The 13,582-nt window shown below is 55.2% G+C and overlaps 2 protein-coding genes and 1 long non-coding RNA gene across 5 annotated transcripts in view; 2 read left to right on the forward strand and 1 right to left on the reverse strand.

Moving 5' to 3' along the window:
- Positions 1 to 13,582, reverse strand: part of LOC145527622 (uncharacterized) — a 39,751-nt gene that overhangs the window by 20,963 nt on the left and 5,206 nt on the right. Inside the window, exons 2-6 of one of the 2 annotated variants that reach the window (XR_014069787.1) lie at positions 12,336 to 12,593; positions 11,605 to 11,716; positions 7,204 to 7,429; positions 4,709 to 4,966; positions 3,978 to 4,089 (exon numbers count right to left, since the gene is read on the reverse strand). This is a non-coding gene — a long non-coding RNA (uncharacterized LOC145527622). Of the gene's footprint in view, positions 1 to 1,878; positions 4,090 to 4,708; positions 4,967 to 7,203; positions 10,431 to 11,604; positions 11,717 to 12,335; positions 12,594 to 13,582 lie in introns of those variants that run through there. The other variant, XR_014069786.1, reaches the window with a different exon arrangement.
- On the forward strand, positions 152 to 1,953 carry LOC145527604 (uncharacterized). The gene is made up of 3 exons (XM_081545724.1): positions 152 to 337; positions 737 to 1,049; positions 1,301 to 1,953. The coding sequence occupies exons 1-3, from the start codon at positions 203 to 205 to the stop codon at positions 1,573 to 1,575; spliced, it is 723 nt and encodes a 240-aa protein (XP_081401850.1). The 5' UTR covers positions 152 to 202; the 3' UTR covers positions 1,576 to 1,953.
- Positions 7,554 to 9,580, forward strand: LOC145527490 (uncharacterized). Of its 2 annotated transcripts, none has more exons than XM_081545562.1 (3): positions 7,554 to 7,964; positions 8,364 to 8,676; positions 8,928 to 9,580. In XM_081545562.1, the coding sequence occupies exons 1-3, from the start codon at positions 7,554 to 7,556 to the stop codon at positions 9,200 to 9,202; spliced, it is 999 nt and encodes a 332-aa protein (XP_081401688.1). In that variant the 3' UTR covers positions 9,203 to 9,580. The 2 variants fall into 2 exon arrangements, with proteins under 2 accessions (XP_081401688.1, XP_081401687.1); XM_081545561.1 differs by having other exon boundaries at positions 8,987 to 9,580.

Here is a 13,582-nt window from a genome sequence, read left to right on the forward strand (position 1 = left end):
TGTGCCTGCACATGGCCTAAGGGGGGTGGTCGAGCAGTCAGAAACCCAGAGATTCCCTTGGGAAGTTTTGAGGAAGGGACCTCAGCACGAACCCCAGGAAATGATGTCACCTGCCGGCAACAGAACCCAACAGAACCCGCAATCCGGGTATCCAGGCCTCCAGAGCGGAGAGGAGCCCCCAGCCAGATCACTTGCTGCCAAGATGTTCTGCTGTTTGCCCCTGCCCAGAGGCCGGGGCCTCAGGAGAGCTCACAGGCAGTGTGCGTGGGCACCCTGTCGACGTTGGCTCAGGACACCCCCGAGAGGCCTCTGGCCCTTTGCCCGGAGAAACAGAAAGGTAACACGGGGAGCCCCAGGCCGGGCCAGGCCACCTCTCCCATGCCACCCGGAAACACCGGGTCCTTTGCCTGTGTGTGGGGATGCGGGTTTCTCGGGCTGTGTCTCCCTCAAGGAAGCCCAGGCGGATGTGGGGTCAGAAGCCTGTGGACAAGTTGTGCCCACACCCCAGGGGAGAGCAGGCTGGGCGGGATGGGGAGAGTGTGGGCAGCGCCGACCGGCCAGGCTGACCTCACACCCTCAGATGGGTCTCTTTCCTCCCGGGTGGGGATCTGAGCAGACACACGTCTCTGACCCTTCTGGGAAGAGAAGTTCGAGCAGGCAGAAGCAGCGGCTCCACTGGCCAGGCCCAGCTCGGAAAACTCCCAGCATGGCTGGCTGACGGTCACTGTCGTTGCAGAGCTTCCCACGTGATGAGGCCGAGGACGGGGACACCCCATCCAGCTCCCAGAGGGAGGGGTCGGAGCACCACCCGCCCGCCCGTGAGGCCCAGTGCAGGCTCCAGGTCAGCGTGCCCACGGAGGCATCAGCCCCACTGGGGGAGACGCGGAGGTGGGGAAGGCCTGCTGCCGAGACACCGCCCAGGATACAGCCGGCGGCCCAGTCTGAGGCTTCCACGGAGCTCAGCACACCCGGCTCCGACCCAGAGTCCAGAGAACCCCGGCCTCTGAGGCACCAGGAGGACCTGGAGCCCAGCACGCCACAGCACAGAGGTGAGGACGCTGGGGCTGGTGCACGGGAGTGTGTGGGGAGGGGTGCTGAGCTACACAGGGACGAGTCCTCGAAAGCTGCTGCTGGGCCTGCAGCAAGCGCTGGCCTCACACCCCCCGCCCCCCATCTTGCACACTTCAGTCCCAAAAGACATCTGACGCTGGGTATTCTTTGGGAACCTCTTGGAAGGTTTCTGTCCCGGGGTACGCACATGCCAAGGCTGGCCTGTGGGCAAACTTTGCTTCTCCCCCAGCTCTAGCACTGGCCTCCAACTGGAACCAGGCTCCACTTCCCAGACCTGTCCCCACACAGGTGGTGGCTCCAGGTGCAGGACCCAGGGATCCACCGAGGGCAGATGGAGAAGCGAGACTTGCCCTCGCAGAGACACCAGGCCAGCTGGGTACTGGCCAGCACACCGGGCAGATCGGATCTCCGTGCCTGCAGGACCCCCAGCCCCAGGCACTGATGTCCCACCCCCTCAGCGAGAACCTCCACCTCCACGTGCACCTCTACCTGCTCGGGCTTTAGCAAGAGAACCCGAGGCAGAGGAAGAGTCACCGCCTCGGCAGGGAGAGCCTGCCCTGGCTCCCGCGCAACACCCAGACGCCCACGATGACTCACCCAGCCCTGCAGGGAGAAAGAGCCCCCGCTCTGGACAGAGACCCAGAGCCCTTACCGGAAACACCACGTCCAGGGGAGCGGTCGGCTCTGCAGCCTCCATCCCTGTCTGCTCACCGTGGATGCCGGCAACTCGGTCTGCCCCCAGGGGACATGGAGTTCCTTTCCCCTGAACTGCTTTGCATGTGGTTTGTTTCCACCTTTCTGGTGATGTTTTATTTTTTGTATGGTTTCCTGGATTTTTGTTGGTTAAGTTGGGATTAGTAAACTGTTTCATCATTGTTGCAATCTGGGAACACTGTTGTGTAACTCTGGTGATACTGTGTTACCATCACCACTTTGTAGTTTCAGACCCGTTCCATCTTTATGCCCCACCCCCCAACAAAGCCTGGATTCAAGGCAAGCACGCCCTGTTCATCCCTCCCCCCGATCCTGAACACAATTTCATCTTTTCTTTCTGCATTCCTTCCTATATTCTTGGTGTCCCCAATCAATGACTCTCAGCGAAATGACTGAAGGAGTGTTTTTCGGACTCTCCACCTACTGTAAGACTCCATTGGAGAGTTCTCATTTTTATGTCATTTGAACTAGCCTTTGATAGCTGAAAGGACGGTGTACGTCCTTTCAAGATACCATGTGCCAAACGAAGCCCTTTTGGCAACTGCCATCATTATCTCCAGGCAGGCATTGCTGTTTGAAGGGTGACATCTCAGCCAGAAGGCAGAGGCTGAGCTCCTCTTGTTGCACCAGCTCCCAAAAGAAGCCAAGAAAGGGAGCTGGAACAACAAACCACCCCCATGCCCAGGAAAGCGTTCTTCATGACAGAAGGCTAGAAAATGACCCAACATCCTTGTGGCCCAGAACCACTCTAGAAAATCACTGTTCCATAAAAAAGAGAAACACATGGGAAGTTCCAAGGAGAGGCAATGCCCATGGCCAGTGTACTTGAGAGACGGCCTGACCGCTCCGGGGAAGACACGCACCGACGGAACCCCTTGGGAAACAGCAGTGATAGTCCTCACCGTCGTAAGGGTTTCCTCTGGGGACAACCTGCCCTGGGCACCACACGAGGGAGCAGACCGGCTTCTCTTCCTCTGCCCCCACACCATTCACTCATGAAGGCAGCTCAGGTGTTCTCATGCCCTGCCTGCCTGCCTGCCTGGCTCATCCGTGAGCTGTGACCACCTCCAGGCTAGGACTCCACCTTTTCCTCTCTGTGTACCGTGAATCTGCACACAGTGGGCTTTCAGAACCTTAGCAGACTTGAGCCATTCCCGCTCGAGCCAGAACCCTCCCCAGGAAGGAAAACAGCTGTGGAGTCATTTTGGCCCCAGCACTGGTTCCGAAAGCCTGGCGGCTCCTACAGCCTCTACGGTGTGAAGAGGGAGGTCCCTTTTGACAGAGCTTTCCGGCTCTCAGATCTAAGCTGTTGTTTCACTGTCAGCTGTGTCTCTTCCGTTGCAGCCAGGTGGGCCACGCTGCTCCAAAGGAGCTCACAAGCTGAGTTTCAAGGGAGGACAGGGATGGCTACAACGTGCTGCAAACTGAGTGAGGGTCCCCACAATCCTCAGCAAAGGTCTGTGGTGTGCAAGCGGGGAGTAGAGGGCCCCCAAGTTCCAAAGGAAGGGAGGTAGTCGGGAGCTAAAGCCCTTGGCTGCTGTGGTAGCAGCTGCAGATGGCAGCCCGTCCACAGTGCACTTCAAATGAGGTCATATGAGCGGGACTCTGGAAATGGCTCCGAAATCGAGAGAAAGGGGTCAGGGTATGTGGGAATCCGGCGGGGGTGGGGGGTGGATGAAGGAAGGTGTCCCTCCTCTCTCCAGTGCAATTTGGTTTGGTGAGTCTCAAAGCTACCAGATGGCACTTCCCAAGTCAGGCCCCCGCAGGAATCAGGGTGGGCTGCCTGCCTCGGGCCCTGCCACAGGGACAAGCCACACCAGTGGCCTCCCTGAGCTCCAATGGCCGGATCTGGGGGGTTCTGTCTGGGTGCACACCTCCTTGCTGTGGCCAAGTTCCCCCCTTCTCTGAGCACCAGCTTCATCCTCTCGAATGAGGACATCAATTGCTACCTTGGCACGTTACTCTCTTCATCCTGTGAAGACTCATTAGGCTTATCCTACAATTACTAGCTGGCCCGAAGAGATATCTCCTGAATCCAGCTTAAGCTGGAGTCTCCCAGGCTCATCTGGCATGTCTTCCCTGAAGTCTGCCAAAACCCACACCCTTGCATTTCCAGGGACTCCCCTTAGCCAGCTGGGCAGAAAACCCAGCATGCTTCAAACAAGCTGACAGACAAGCGGGAGAGGACTCACGGGCAGACGGCTTCCCTCAGGTCTCGGGTGGAGCTCTGGGACCACAGCAGCAACGGGCCATCCCAGCCCCTGGGCTCAGCAGCGCCCTCATTCTCAGGCCGGCGGCTCTGCCCTGAGGGGAGCAGGAACGTCACCAACTGCCGCAGGCGGACCTCAAGCCCCTCCCACTGCTGGAGCCTGACCTCCCCCGGCCCCACCCCTTCCCCTACCCCAGCAGGACGAGAGCTCGTCTTCCCCTGGCTTCCAACGTGAGGCCCGGCCCTGGGCCCCGATTGGGCACTGCCCCAGCCCGGAGCCAATCACAGTGGCCAGGGAGGTGGAACGCACCGATTGGCCAGGGCCAGGTCATGTGACCATACTCCCCAGGAAACTCAAAGATTACCAAGGTTCTCTAAGAAACCAATGAACAAAATTATCCACTAAAGGCAAACCATAATTTTTAATGAGGCCAATGTCACAGAAAAAAAAAATGCTCCACAATAAACTGCTCAAGGAAGCTACTAAATAAACTTTCAGAAAAGTTTAGTAGTTTTTTTTTTTTTTTAAATAGGGTGACGGAGAGCTATACCTTTCCCATCTATGTGAATTTAGGTTTAAACTAGATTTCCCTTGGCTATTATATAAGACAAAAAAACCCACATCACCCACTTTCACTCCCCCCCACCCCCAAAATGTGTTTTAATCTATTGAATTTTTGTGTCCTCAGTTGTGTCTGATTCACGGCAACTCACCAACTCTACACAGCCAGGCTCTTCCGTCCATGGAATTCAGGGCAATTTTTTCTGTCCCAGTAAATGCCCACCCTGGGTGATCCAAAGGCAAGGGCTCCGAGGCTCCTGAGAGACTAACTCCTTTCAGCTGAGCACAGAGCTGGCTCCTCACTGGGATGCCTGTGGCCTGGGGCTCCCAGAGGGGAGAGCAGCACTCGCCCCACCGTGTGGTCACTGCTGGAAGTGCAGGCTGCTCCTCACTCCCCCTTGACAGTGTCCCTGAGGGCAGAACAGTGTGAATCGAATCAAGGTGGAAAGGCAAACTCCAATGCAACCAACCTTCCCACAAGATCTCCAAAACCACTCAGGAACAGGGAATTGGAAACTGCAGGGGATGACATGAATGGAGATGGAGACTTGACACCTTACACCGAGTTCACTTCCAGTTATCCCTAGACAAACTTTCCATGAAAACTTGTCACAAATCTAGAAGAACAATGAGCAGAAACCGGACACGTGCTTTGAGTCTTCACACACAAAACTAAAAGGCAGTCCACAAAAAAAACCCAGAGAATACAGTGGACTTTGCAAAATCAAAGATATCTACTGTGGGAAAGACCTCATTACAAAAGCAAAAGACAGGTCATACATCGCGAGACGAATGAGTGGAAACACAAAGCTTATCAAGGATGTGTCTCCAAACAGACAAAGAACGCCAACACAACAAGCCTGTGAAAACTAGGGAAAGGTCTGAAGGGACACCAGACGGAGGAAGACACACACAGAGTATCCCGGATGATGTCCAGCACTGAGGGCCTGAAGAAACAACAGTCTAGTTGCACCCCCTCAGGCCTGTGTGACCGTGGATGAGGCCTCTGTTTCCCGGTGGCTCTGAGACATGGACAGGGAGGAAGGGGAAGAGAAGTCACTTGCATTTCTAATACTCACAGCAAAGTCTTCCAATGAGAAGGGAATTATCACCCCCACTGACAATGCCATTCACTGAAGTGATATCCACGAGTCCATCTACCCCAGAAGGGAAGGATGGACCTGTTCTCACAAAACGGCGAGAGATGGAAGGAGGAAGATCAAGCCCACACCAATCACTGGAAAGAGAAGCTGTGCTCAGGGCTTGAAAGAATTCCTACTGGGAAAATCATGTCACAGCCCCACATGGCAATCCACAGCTTCCATGCTATTCCTCCCAAAATGCCAATGCATTTTCGCACCGAACAAAGAATTGCAAAAGGGGTACGGAAACAGAAAAGAGCCTACATTGTCAATACAATCCGACGAAAAAGCCCCGATACGGACATCCAAGGTTGTGTGAAAGGAAATTAGACGACCAAACTAGGATCCTCAGGAGAGTATCGGAGAAGGCAATGGCGACCCATTCCAGTACTCTTGCCTGGAAAATGTCCTGGACGGAGGAGCCTGGTAGGCTACAGGCCATGGGGTCTTGCAGAGTCAGACACGACTGAAGTGACTTAGCCGCAGCAGCAGCAGCAGGACAGTATGCTATTGGGAATACAACAACACACACAGATCCAGATCGATGGAATAAAGTTGAGGGTCCAGAAACAAACCCCAGCATCCATGGTCAACTCATCTCTGACACAGACGGTGAGAATATCCAAATGGGAACAAGAAAGCCTCTTCAATCAATGTCCATGGGAAAACCAGACAGCTACATCTGAAGAACGCTATTGGGTTTGATCTCATACCACCTCAATATCGGGGAAAAACCTCACCCTAAAGACTGATGTCATGAGATAGCTAGAAAGAAGCGTAGGTCAAAGGCTCCTTAACATCAGAGTCTCCTTGCCATTTGCTGGGCGGAGGTCGAAATGGGTCTCTTCAAGTAAGGGAAAGAGGTAAACGAAGTACACCACTGGGTTTCCATCCAATGGAACCTATTCACAACAGAGAGGCTAAGCATTCACAAATGCAAAAGATAGGAAACGGAACACGAGAGACTCCTTGCAAGTGGTGTATCTGAGAAGGGGTTCATATGGAAAGAGACGAAGAATGCACAGCACTCAGATTCCAAGAAACACCACCACCACCCTTGACCCTTCCCCCATGACCAACTCTGACCTAAAGCCTTTCTCTCCCTCTAACCTATCCCTAAAACATAACCCTCATCTAATCATATACATGTGCATCCCTAGCATCCATCCATCCATCCACACACGAGAGAGAAAGAGGAAGACACAGACGGAATTGAGAAAGGAAAAGAGAGGGACACAGCCAGAGAGAGACACGGAACCAAAGAGAGGAAAGGAGTCGATGGTCCAGACTATTCCTCAATCTGTCTCGAAGGTAGAAGCAATGACAGCGCCCTTCCACCCCAGAAGGGGGAAAAGGACGGAAGGTTTGGAGAGGAAAAGACAAGAACGCAGGGAGCCATTAGAAGCTCAGCCACCCGCAGAAGCCGAGCTGGGACCCTTGAACAGAATCTCAATGGAAACAGAGGACCAGAAAGTTGGCTACTCTTTTCTATAAGAGAGGGAGACCTTCGAGTCTTCCTTTCGGTCCTCCAACTTGGATGCGGGGTCTCAAAACAGTCAGGAGGGGGAGTGCCTTTTCCTGGGTTCCACGGCGCATCCAGGCCTCGTTCTGCCCCATTCTGTGCTGTGTCAGCCCTGGATGGAATCTTTCTTTCTGAAGTCTCAGCGCACGAGCTCCACGTGATATCGGCCCCAGGTGGAAAGGCATGGAGCTGCTCGTAGGCCGACAGACCTAGGAAGCAGATGGGAGAATGACCCCCACTCTGCAGATGGAGAGACTGGGGCAACCCTGAGGGGCATATGCTTGTCCAGGGCCACACCACTTATGAGAAGAAGGAGCCTGGTCTGAGAGCAGCATGGTCCTCGGAGCTCAGGCCCTGGCTGAACCCAGGCCTCCCCAGGGCTGTGGGCTGGGCCGTGTGGGTGTCATTGTGCCTGCACATGGCCTAAGGGGGGTGGTCGAGCAGTCAGAAACCCAGAGATTCCCTTGGGAAGTTTTGAGGAAGGGACCTCAGCACGAACCCCAGGAAATGATGTCACCTGCCGGCAACAGAACCCAACAGAACCCGCAATCCGGGTATCCAGGCCTCCAGAGCGGAGAGGAGCCCCCAGCCAGATCACTTGCTGCCAAGATGTTCTGCTGTTTGCCCCTGCCCAGAGGCCGGGGCCTCAGGAGAGCTCACAGGCAGTGTGCGTGGGCACCCTGTCGACGTTGGCTCAGGACACCCCCGAGAGGCCTCTGGCCCTTTGCCCGGAGAAACAGAAAGGTAACACGGGGAGCCCCAGGCCGGGCCAGGCCACCTCTCCCATGCCACCCGGAAACACCGGGTCCTTTGCCTGTGTGTGGGGATGCGGGTTTCTCGGGCTGTGTCTCCCTCAAGGAAGCCCAGGCGGATGTGGGGTCAGAAGCCTGTGGACAAGTTGTGCCCACACCCCAGGGGAGAGCAGGCTGGGCGGGATGGGGAGAGTGTGGGCAGCGCCGACCGGCCAGGCTGACCTCACACCCTCAGATGGGTCTCTTTCCTCCCGGGTGGGGATCTGAGCAGACACACGTCTCTGACCCTTCTGGGAAGAGAAGTTCGAGCAGGCAGAAGCAGCGGCTCCACTGGCCAGGCCCAGCTCGGAAAACTCCCAGCATGGCTGGCTGACGGTCACTGTCGTTGCAGAGCTTCCCACGTGATGAGGCCGAGGACGGGGACACCCCATCCAGCTCCCAGAGGGAGGGGTCGGAGCACCACCCGCCCGCCCGTGAGGCCCAGTGCAGGCTCCAGGTCAGCGTGCCCACGGAGGCATCAGCCCCACCGGGGGAGACGCGGAGGTGGGGAAGGCCTGCTGCCGAGACACCGCCCAGGATACAGCCGGCGGCCCAGTCTGAGGCTTCCACGGAGCTCAGCACACCCGGCTCCGACCCAGAGTCCAGAGAACCCCGGCCTCTGAGGCACCAGGAGGACCTGGAGCCCAGCACGCCACAGCACAGAGGTGAGGACGCTGGGGCTGGTGCACGGGAGTGTGTGGGGAGGGGTGCTGAGCTACACAGGGACGAGTCCTCGAAAGCTGCTGCTGGGCCTGCAGCAAGCGCTGGCCTCACACCCCCCGCCCCCCATCTTGCACACTTCAGTCCCAAAAGACATCTGACGCTGGGTATTCTTTGGGAACCTCTTGGAAGGTTTCTGTCCCGGGGTACGCACATGCCAAGGCTGGCCTGTGGGCAAACTTTGCTTCTCCCCCAGCTCTAGCACTGGCCTCCAACTGGAACCAGGCTCCACTTCCCAGACCTGTCCCCACACAGGTGGTGGCTCCAGGTGCAGGACCCAGGGATCCACCGAGGGCAGATGGAGAAGCGAGACTTGCCCTCGCAGAGACACCAGGCCAGCTGGGTACTGGCCAGCACACCGGGCAGATCGGATCTCCGTGCCTGCAGGACCCCCAGCCCCAGGCACTGATGTCCCACCCCCTCAGCGAGAACCTCCACCTCCACGTGCACCTCTACCTGCTCGGGCTTTAGCAAGAGAACCCGAGGCAGAGGAAGAGTCACCGCCTCGGCAGGGAGAGCCTGCCCTGGCTCCCGCGCAACACCCAGACGCCCACGATGACTCACCCAGCCCTGCAGGGAGAAAGAGCCCCCGCTCTGGACAGAGACCCAGAGCCCTTACCGGAAACACCACGTCCAGGGGAGCGGTCGGCTCTGCAGCCTCCATCCCTGTCTGCTCACCGTGGATGCCGGCAACTCGGTCTGCCCCCAGGGGACATGGAGTTCCTTTCCCCTGAACTGCTTTGCATGTGGTTTGTTTCCACCTTTCTGGTGATGTTTTATTTTTTGTATGGTTTCCTGGATTTTTGTTGGTTAAGTTGGGATTAGTAAACTGTTTCATCATTGTTGCAATCTGGGAACACTGTTGTGTAACTCTGGTGATACTGTGTTACCATCACCACTTTGTAGTTTCAGACCCGTTCCATCTTTATGCCCCACCCCCCAACAAAGCCTGGATTCAAGGCAAGCACGCCCTGTTCATCCCTCCCCCCGATCCTGAACACAATTTCATCTTTTCTTTCTGCATTCCTTCCTATATTCTTGGTGTCCCCAATCAATGACTCTCAGCGAAATGACTGAAGGAGTGTTTTTCGGACTCTCCACCTACTGTAAGACTCCATTGGAGAGTTCTCATTTTTATGTCATTTGAACTAGCCTTTGATAGCTGAAAGGACGGTGTACGTCCTTTCAAGATACCATGTGCCAAACGAAGCCCTTTTGGCAACTGCCATCATTATCTCCAGGCAGGCATTGCTGTTTGAAGGGTGACATCTCAGCCAGAAGGCAGAGGCTGAGCTCCTCTTGTTGCACCAGCTCCCAAAAGAAGCCAAGAAAGGGAGCTGGAACAACAAACCACCCCCATGCCCAGGAAAGCGTTCTTCATGACAGAAGGCTAGAAAATGACCCAACATCCTTGTGGCCCAGAACCACTCTAGAAAATCACTGTTCCATAAAAAAGAGAAACACATGGGAAGTTCCAAGGAGAGGCAATGCCCATGGCCAGTGTACTTGAGAGACGGCCTGACCGCTCCGGGGAAGACACGCACCGACGGAACCCCTTGGGAAACAGCAGTGATAGTCCTCACCGTCGTAAGGGTTTCCTCTGGGGACAACCTGCCCTGGGCACCACACGAGGGAGCAGACCGGCTTCTCTTCCTCTGCCCCCACACCATTCACTCATGAAGGCAGCTCAGGTGTTCTCATGCCCTGCCTGCCTGCCTGCCTGGCTCATCCGTGAGCTGTGACCACCTCCAGGCTAGGACTCCACCTTTTCCTCTCTGTGTACCGTGAATCTGCACACAGTGGGCTTTCAGAACCTTAGCAGACTTGAGCCATTCCCGCTCGAGCCAGAACCCTCCCCAGGAAGGAAAACAGCTGTGGAGTCATTTTGGCCCCAGCACTGGTTCCGAAAGCCTGGCGGCTCCTACAGCCTCTACGGTGTGAAGAGGGAGGTCCCTTTTGACAGAGCTTTCCGGCTCTCAGATCTAAGCTGTTGTTTCACTGTCAGCTGTGTCTCTTCCGTTGCAGCCAGGTGGGCCACGCTGCTCCAAAGGAGCTCACAAGCTGAGTTTCAAGGGAGGACAGGGATGGCTACAACGTGCTGCAAACTGAGTGAGGGTCCCCACAATCCTCAGCAAAGGTCTGTGGTGTGCAAGCGGGGAGTAGAGGGCCCCCAAGTTCCAAAGGAAGGGAGGTAGTCGGGAGCTAAAGCCCTTGGCTGCTGTGGTAGCAGCTGCAGATGGCAGCCCGTCCACAGTGCACTTCAAATGAGGTCATATGAGCGGGACTCTGGAAATGGCTCCGAAATCGAGAGAAAGGGGTCAGGGTATGTGGGAATCCGGCGGGGGTGGGGGGTGGATGAAGGAAGGTGTCCCTCCTCTCTCCAGTGCAATTTGGTTTGGTGAGTCTCAAAGCTACCAGATGGCACTTCCCAAGTCAGGCCCCCGCAGGAATCAGGGTGGGCTGCCTGCCTCGGGCCCTGCCACAGGGACAAGCCACACCAGTGGCCTCCCTGAGCTCCAATGGCCGGATCTGGGGGGTTCTGTCTGGGTGCACACCTCCTTGCTGTGGCCAAGTTCCCCCCTTCTCTGAGCACCAGCTTCATCCTCTCGAATGAGGACATCAATTGCTACCTTGGCACGTTACTCTCTTCATCCTGTGAAGACTCATTAGGCTTATCCTACAATTACTAGCTGGCCCGAAGAGATATCTCCTGAATCCAGCTTAAGCTGGAGTCTCCCAGGCTCATCTGGCATGTCTTCCCTGAAGTCTGCCAAAACCCACACCCTTGCATTTCCAGGGACTCCCCTTAGCCAGCTGGGCAGAAAACCCAGCATGCTTCAAACAAGCTGACAGACAAGCGGGAGAGGACTCACGGGCAGACGGCTTCCCTCAGGTCTCGGGTGGAGCTCTGGGACCACAGCAGCAACGGGCCATCCCAGCCCCTGGGCTCAGCAGCGCCCTCATTCTCAGGCCGGCGGCTCTGCCCTGAGGGGAGCAGGAACGTCACCAACTGCCGCAGGCGGACCTCAAGCCCCTCCCACTGCTGGAGCCTGACCTCCCCCGGCCCCACCCCTTCCCCTACCCCAGCAGGACGAGAGCTCGTCTTCCCCTGGCTTCCAACGTGAGGCCCGGCCCTGGGCCCCGATTGGGCACTGCCCCAGCCCGGAGCCAATCACAGTGGCCAGGGAGGTGGAACGCACCGATTGGCCAGGGCCAGGTCATGTGACCATACTCCCCAGGAAACTCAAAGATTACCAAGGTTCTCTAAGAAACCAATGAACAAAATTATCCACTAAAGGCAAACCATAATTTTTAATGAGGCCAATGTCACAGAAAAAAAAAATGCTCCACAATAAACTGCTCAAGGAAGCTACTAAATAAACTTTCAGAAAAGTTTAGTAGTTTTTTTTTTTTTTTAAATAGGGTGACGGAGAGCTATACCTTTCCCATCTATGTGAATTTAGGTTTAAACTAGATTTCCCTTGGCTATTATATAAGACAAAAAAACCCACATCACCCACTTTCACTCCCCCCCACCCCCAAAATGTGTTTTAATCTATTGAATTTTTGTGTCCTCAGTTGTGTCTGATTCACGGCAACTCACCAACTCTACACAGCCAGGCTCTTCCGTCCATGGAATTCAGGGCAATTTTTTCTGTCCCAGTAAATGCCCACCCTGGGTGATCCAAAGGCAAGGGCTCCGAGGCTCCTGAGAGACTAACTCCTTTCAGCTGAGCACAGAGCTGGCTCCTCACTGGGATGCCTGTGGCCTGGGGCTCCCAGAGGGGAGAGCAGCACTCGCCCCACCGTGTGGTCACTGCTGGAAGTGCAGGCTGCTCCTCACTCCCCCTTGACAGTGTCCCTGAGGGCAGAACAGTGTGAATCGAATCAAGGTGGAAATGCAAACTCCAATGCAACCAACCTTCCCACAAGATCTCCAAAACCACTCAGGAACAGGGAATTGGAAACTGCAGGGGATGACATGAATGGAGATGGAGACTTGACACCTTACACCGAGTTCACTTCCAGTTATCCCTAGACAAACTTTCCATGAAAACTTGTCACAAATCTAGAAGAACAATGAGCAGAAACCGGACACGTGCTTTGAGTCTTCACACACAAAACTAAAAGGCAGTCCACAAAAAAAACCCAGAGAATACAGTGGACTTTGCAAAATCAAAGATATCTACTGTGGGAAAGACCTCATTACAAAAGCAAAAGACAGGTCATACATCGCGAGACGAATGAGTGGAAACACAAAGCTTATCAAGGATGTGTCTCCAAACAGACAAAGAACGCCAACACAACAAGCCTGTGAAAACTAGGGAAAGGTCTGAAGGGACACCAGACGGAGGAAGACACACACAGAGTATCCCGGATGATGTCCAGCACTGAGGGCCTGAAGAAACAACAGTCTAGTTGCACCCCCTCAGGCCTGTGTGACCGTGGATGAGGCCTCTGTTTCCCGGTGGCTCTGAGACATGGACAGGGAGGAAGGGGAAGAGAAGTCACTTGCATTTCTAATACTCACAGCAAAGTCTTCCAATGAGAAGGGAATTATCACCCCCACTGACAATGCCATTCACTGAAGTGATATCCACGAGTCCATCTACCCCAGAAGGGAAGGATGGACCTGTTCTCACAAAACGGCGAGAGATGGAAGGAGGAAGATCAAGCCCACACCAATCACTGGAAAGAGAAGCTGTGCTCAGGGCTTGAAAGAATTCCTACTGGGAAAATCATGTCACAGCCCCACATGGCAATCCACAGCTTCCATGCTATTCCTCCCAAAATGCCAATGCATTTTCGCACCGAACAAAGAATTGCAAAAGGGGTACGGAAACAGAAAAG

The sequence above is a fragment of the Giraffa tippelskirchi genome, chromosome 11, assembly GCF_054371585.1.
Source record: "Giraffa tippelskirchi isolate mGirTip1 chromosome 11, T2T-mGirTip1v1.2.pri, whole genome shotgun sequence".
Classification (NCBI taxonomy): domain Eukaryota; kingdom Metazoa; phylum Chordata; class Mammalia; order Artiodactyla; family Giraffidae; genus Giraffa; species Giraffa tippelskirchi.

Bases quoted from the DNA above. Each gene is read 5' to 3' on its own strand.
- LOC145527604 (XM_081545724.1), top strand. From the start codon at position 203: ATGTTCTGCTGTTTGCCCCTGCCCAGAGGCCGGGGCCTCAGGAGAGCT. The intron at 338-736 runs GTAACACGGGGA...CTGTCGTTGCAG, and splicing joins TTGCCCGGAGAAACAGAAAG to AGCTTCCCACGTGATGAGGC. The intron at 1,050-1,300 runs GTGAGGACGCTG...CTTCTCCCCCAG, and splicing joins CAGCACGCCACAGCACAGAG to CTCTAGCACTGGCCTCCAAC.
- LOC145527490 (XM_081545561.1), top strand. From the start codon at position 7,554: ATGGTCCTCGGAGCTCAGGCCCTGGCTGAACCCAGGCCTCCCCAGGGC. The intron at 7,965-8,363 runs GTAACACGGGGA...CTGTCGTTGCAG, and splicing joins TTGCCCGGAGAAACAGAAAG to AGCTTCCCACGTGATGAGGC. The intron at 8,677-8,986 runs GTGAGGACGCTG...GTCCCCACACAG, and splicing joins CAGCACGCCACAGCACAGAG to GTGGTGGCTCCAGGTGCAGG.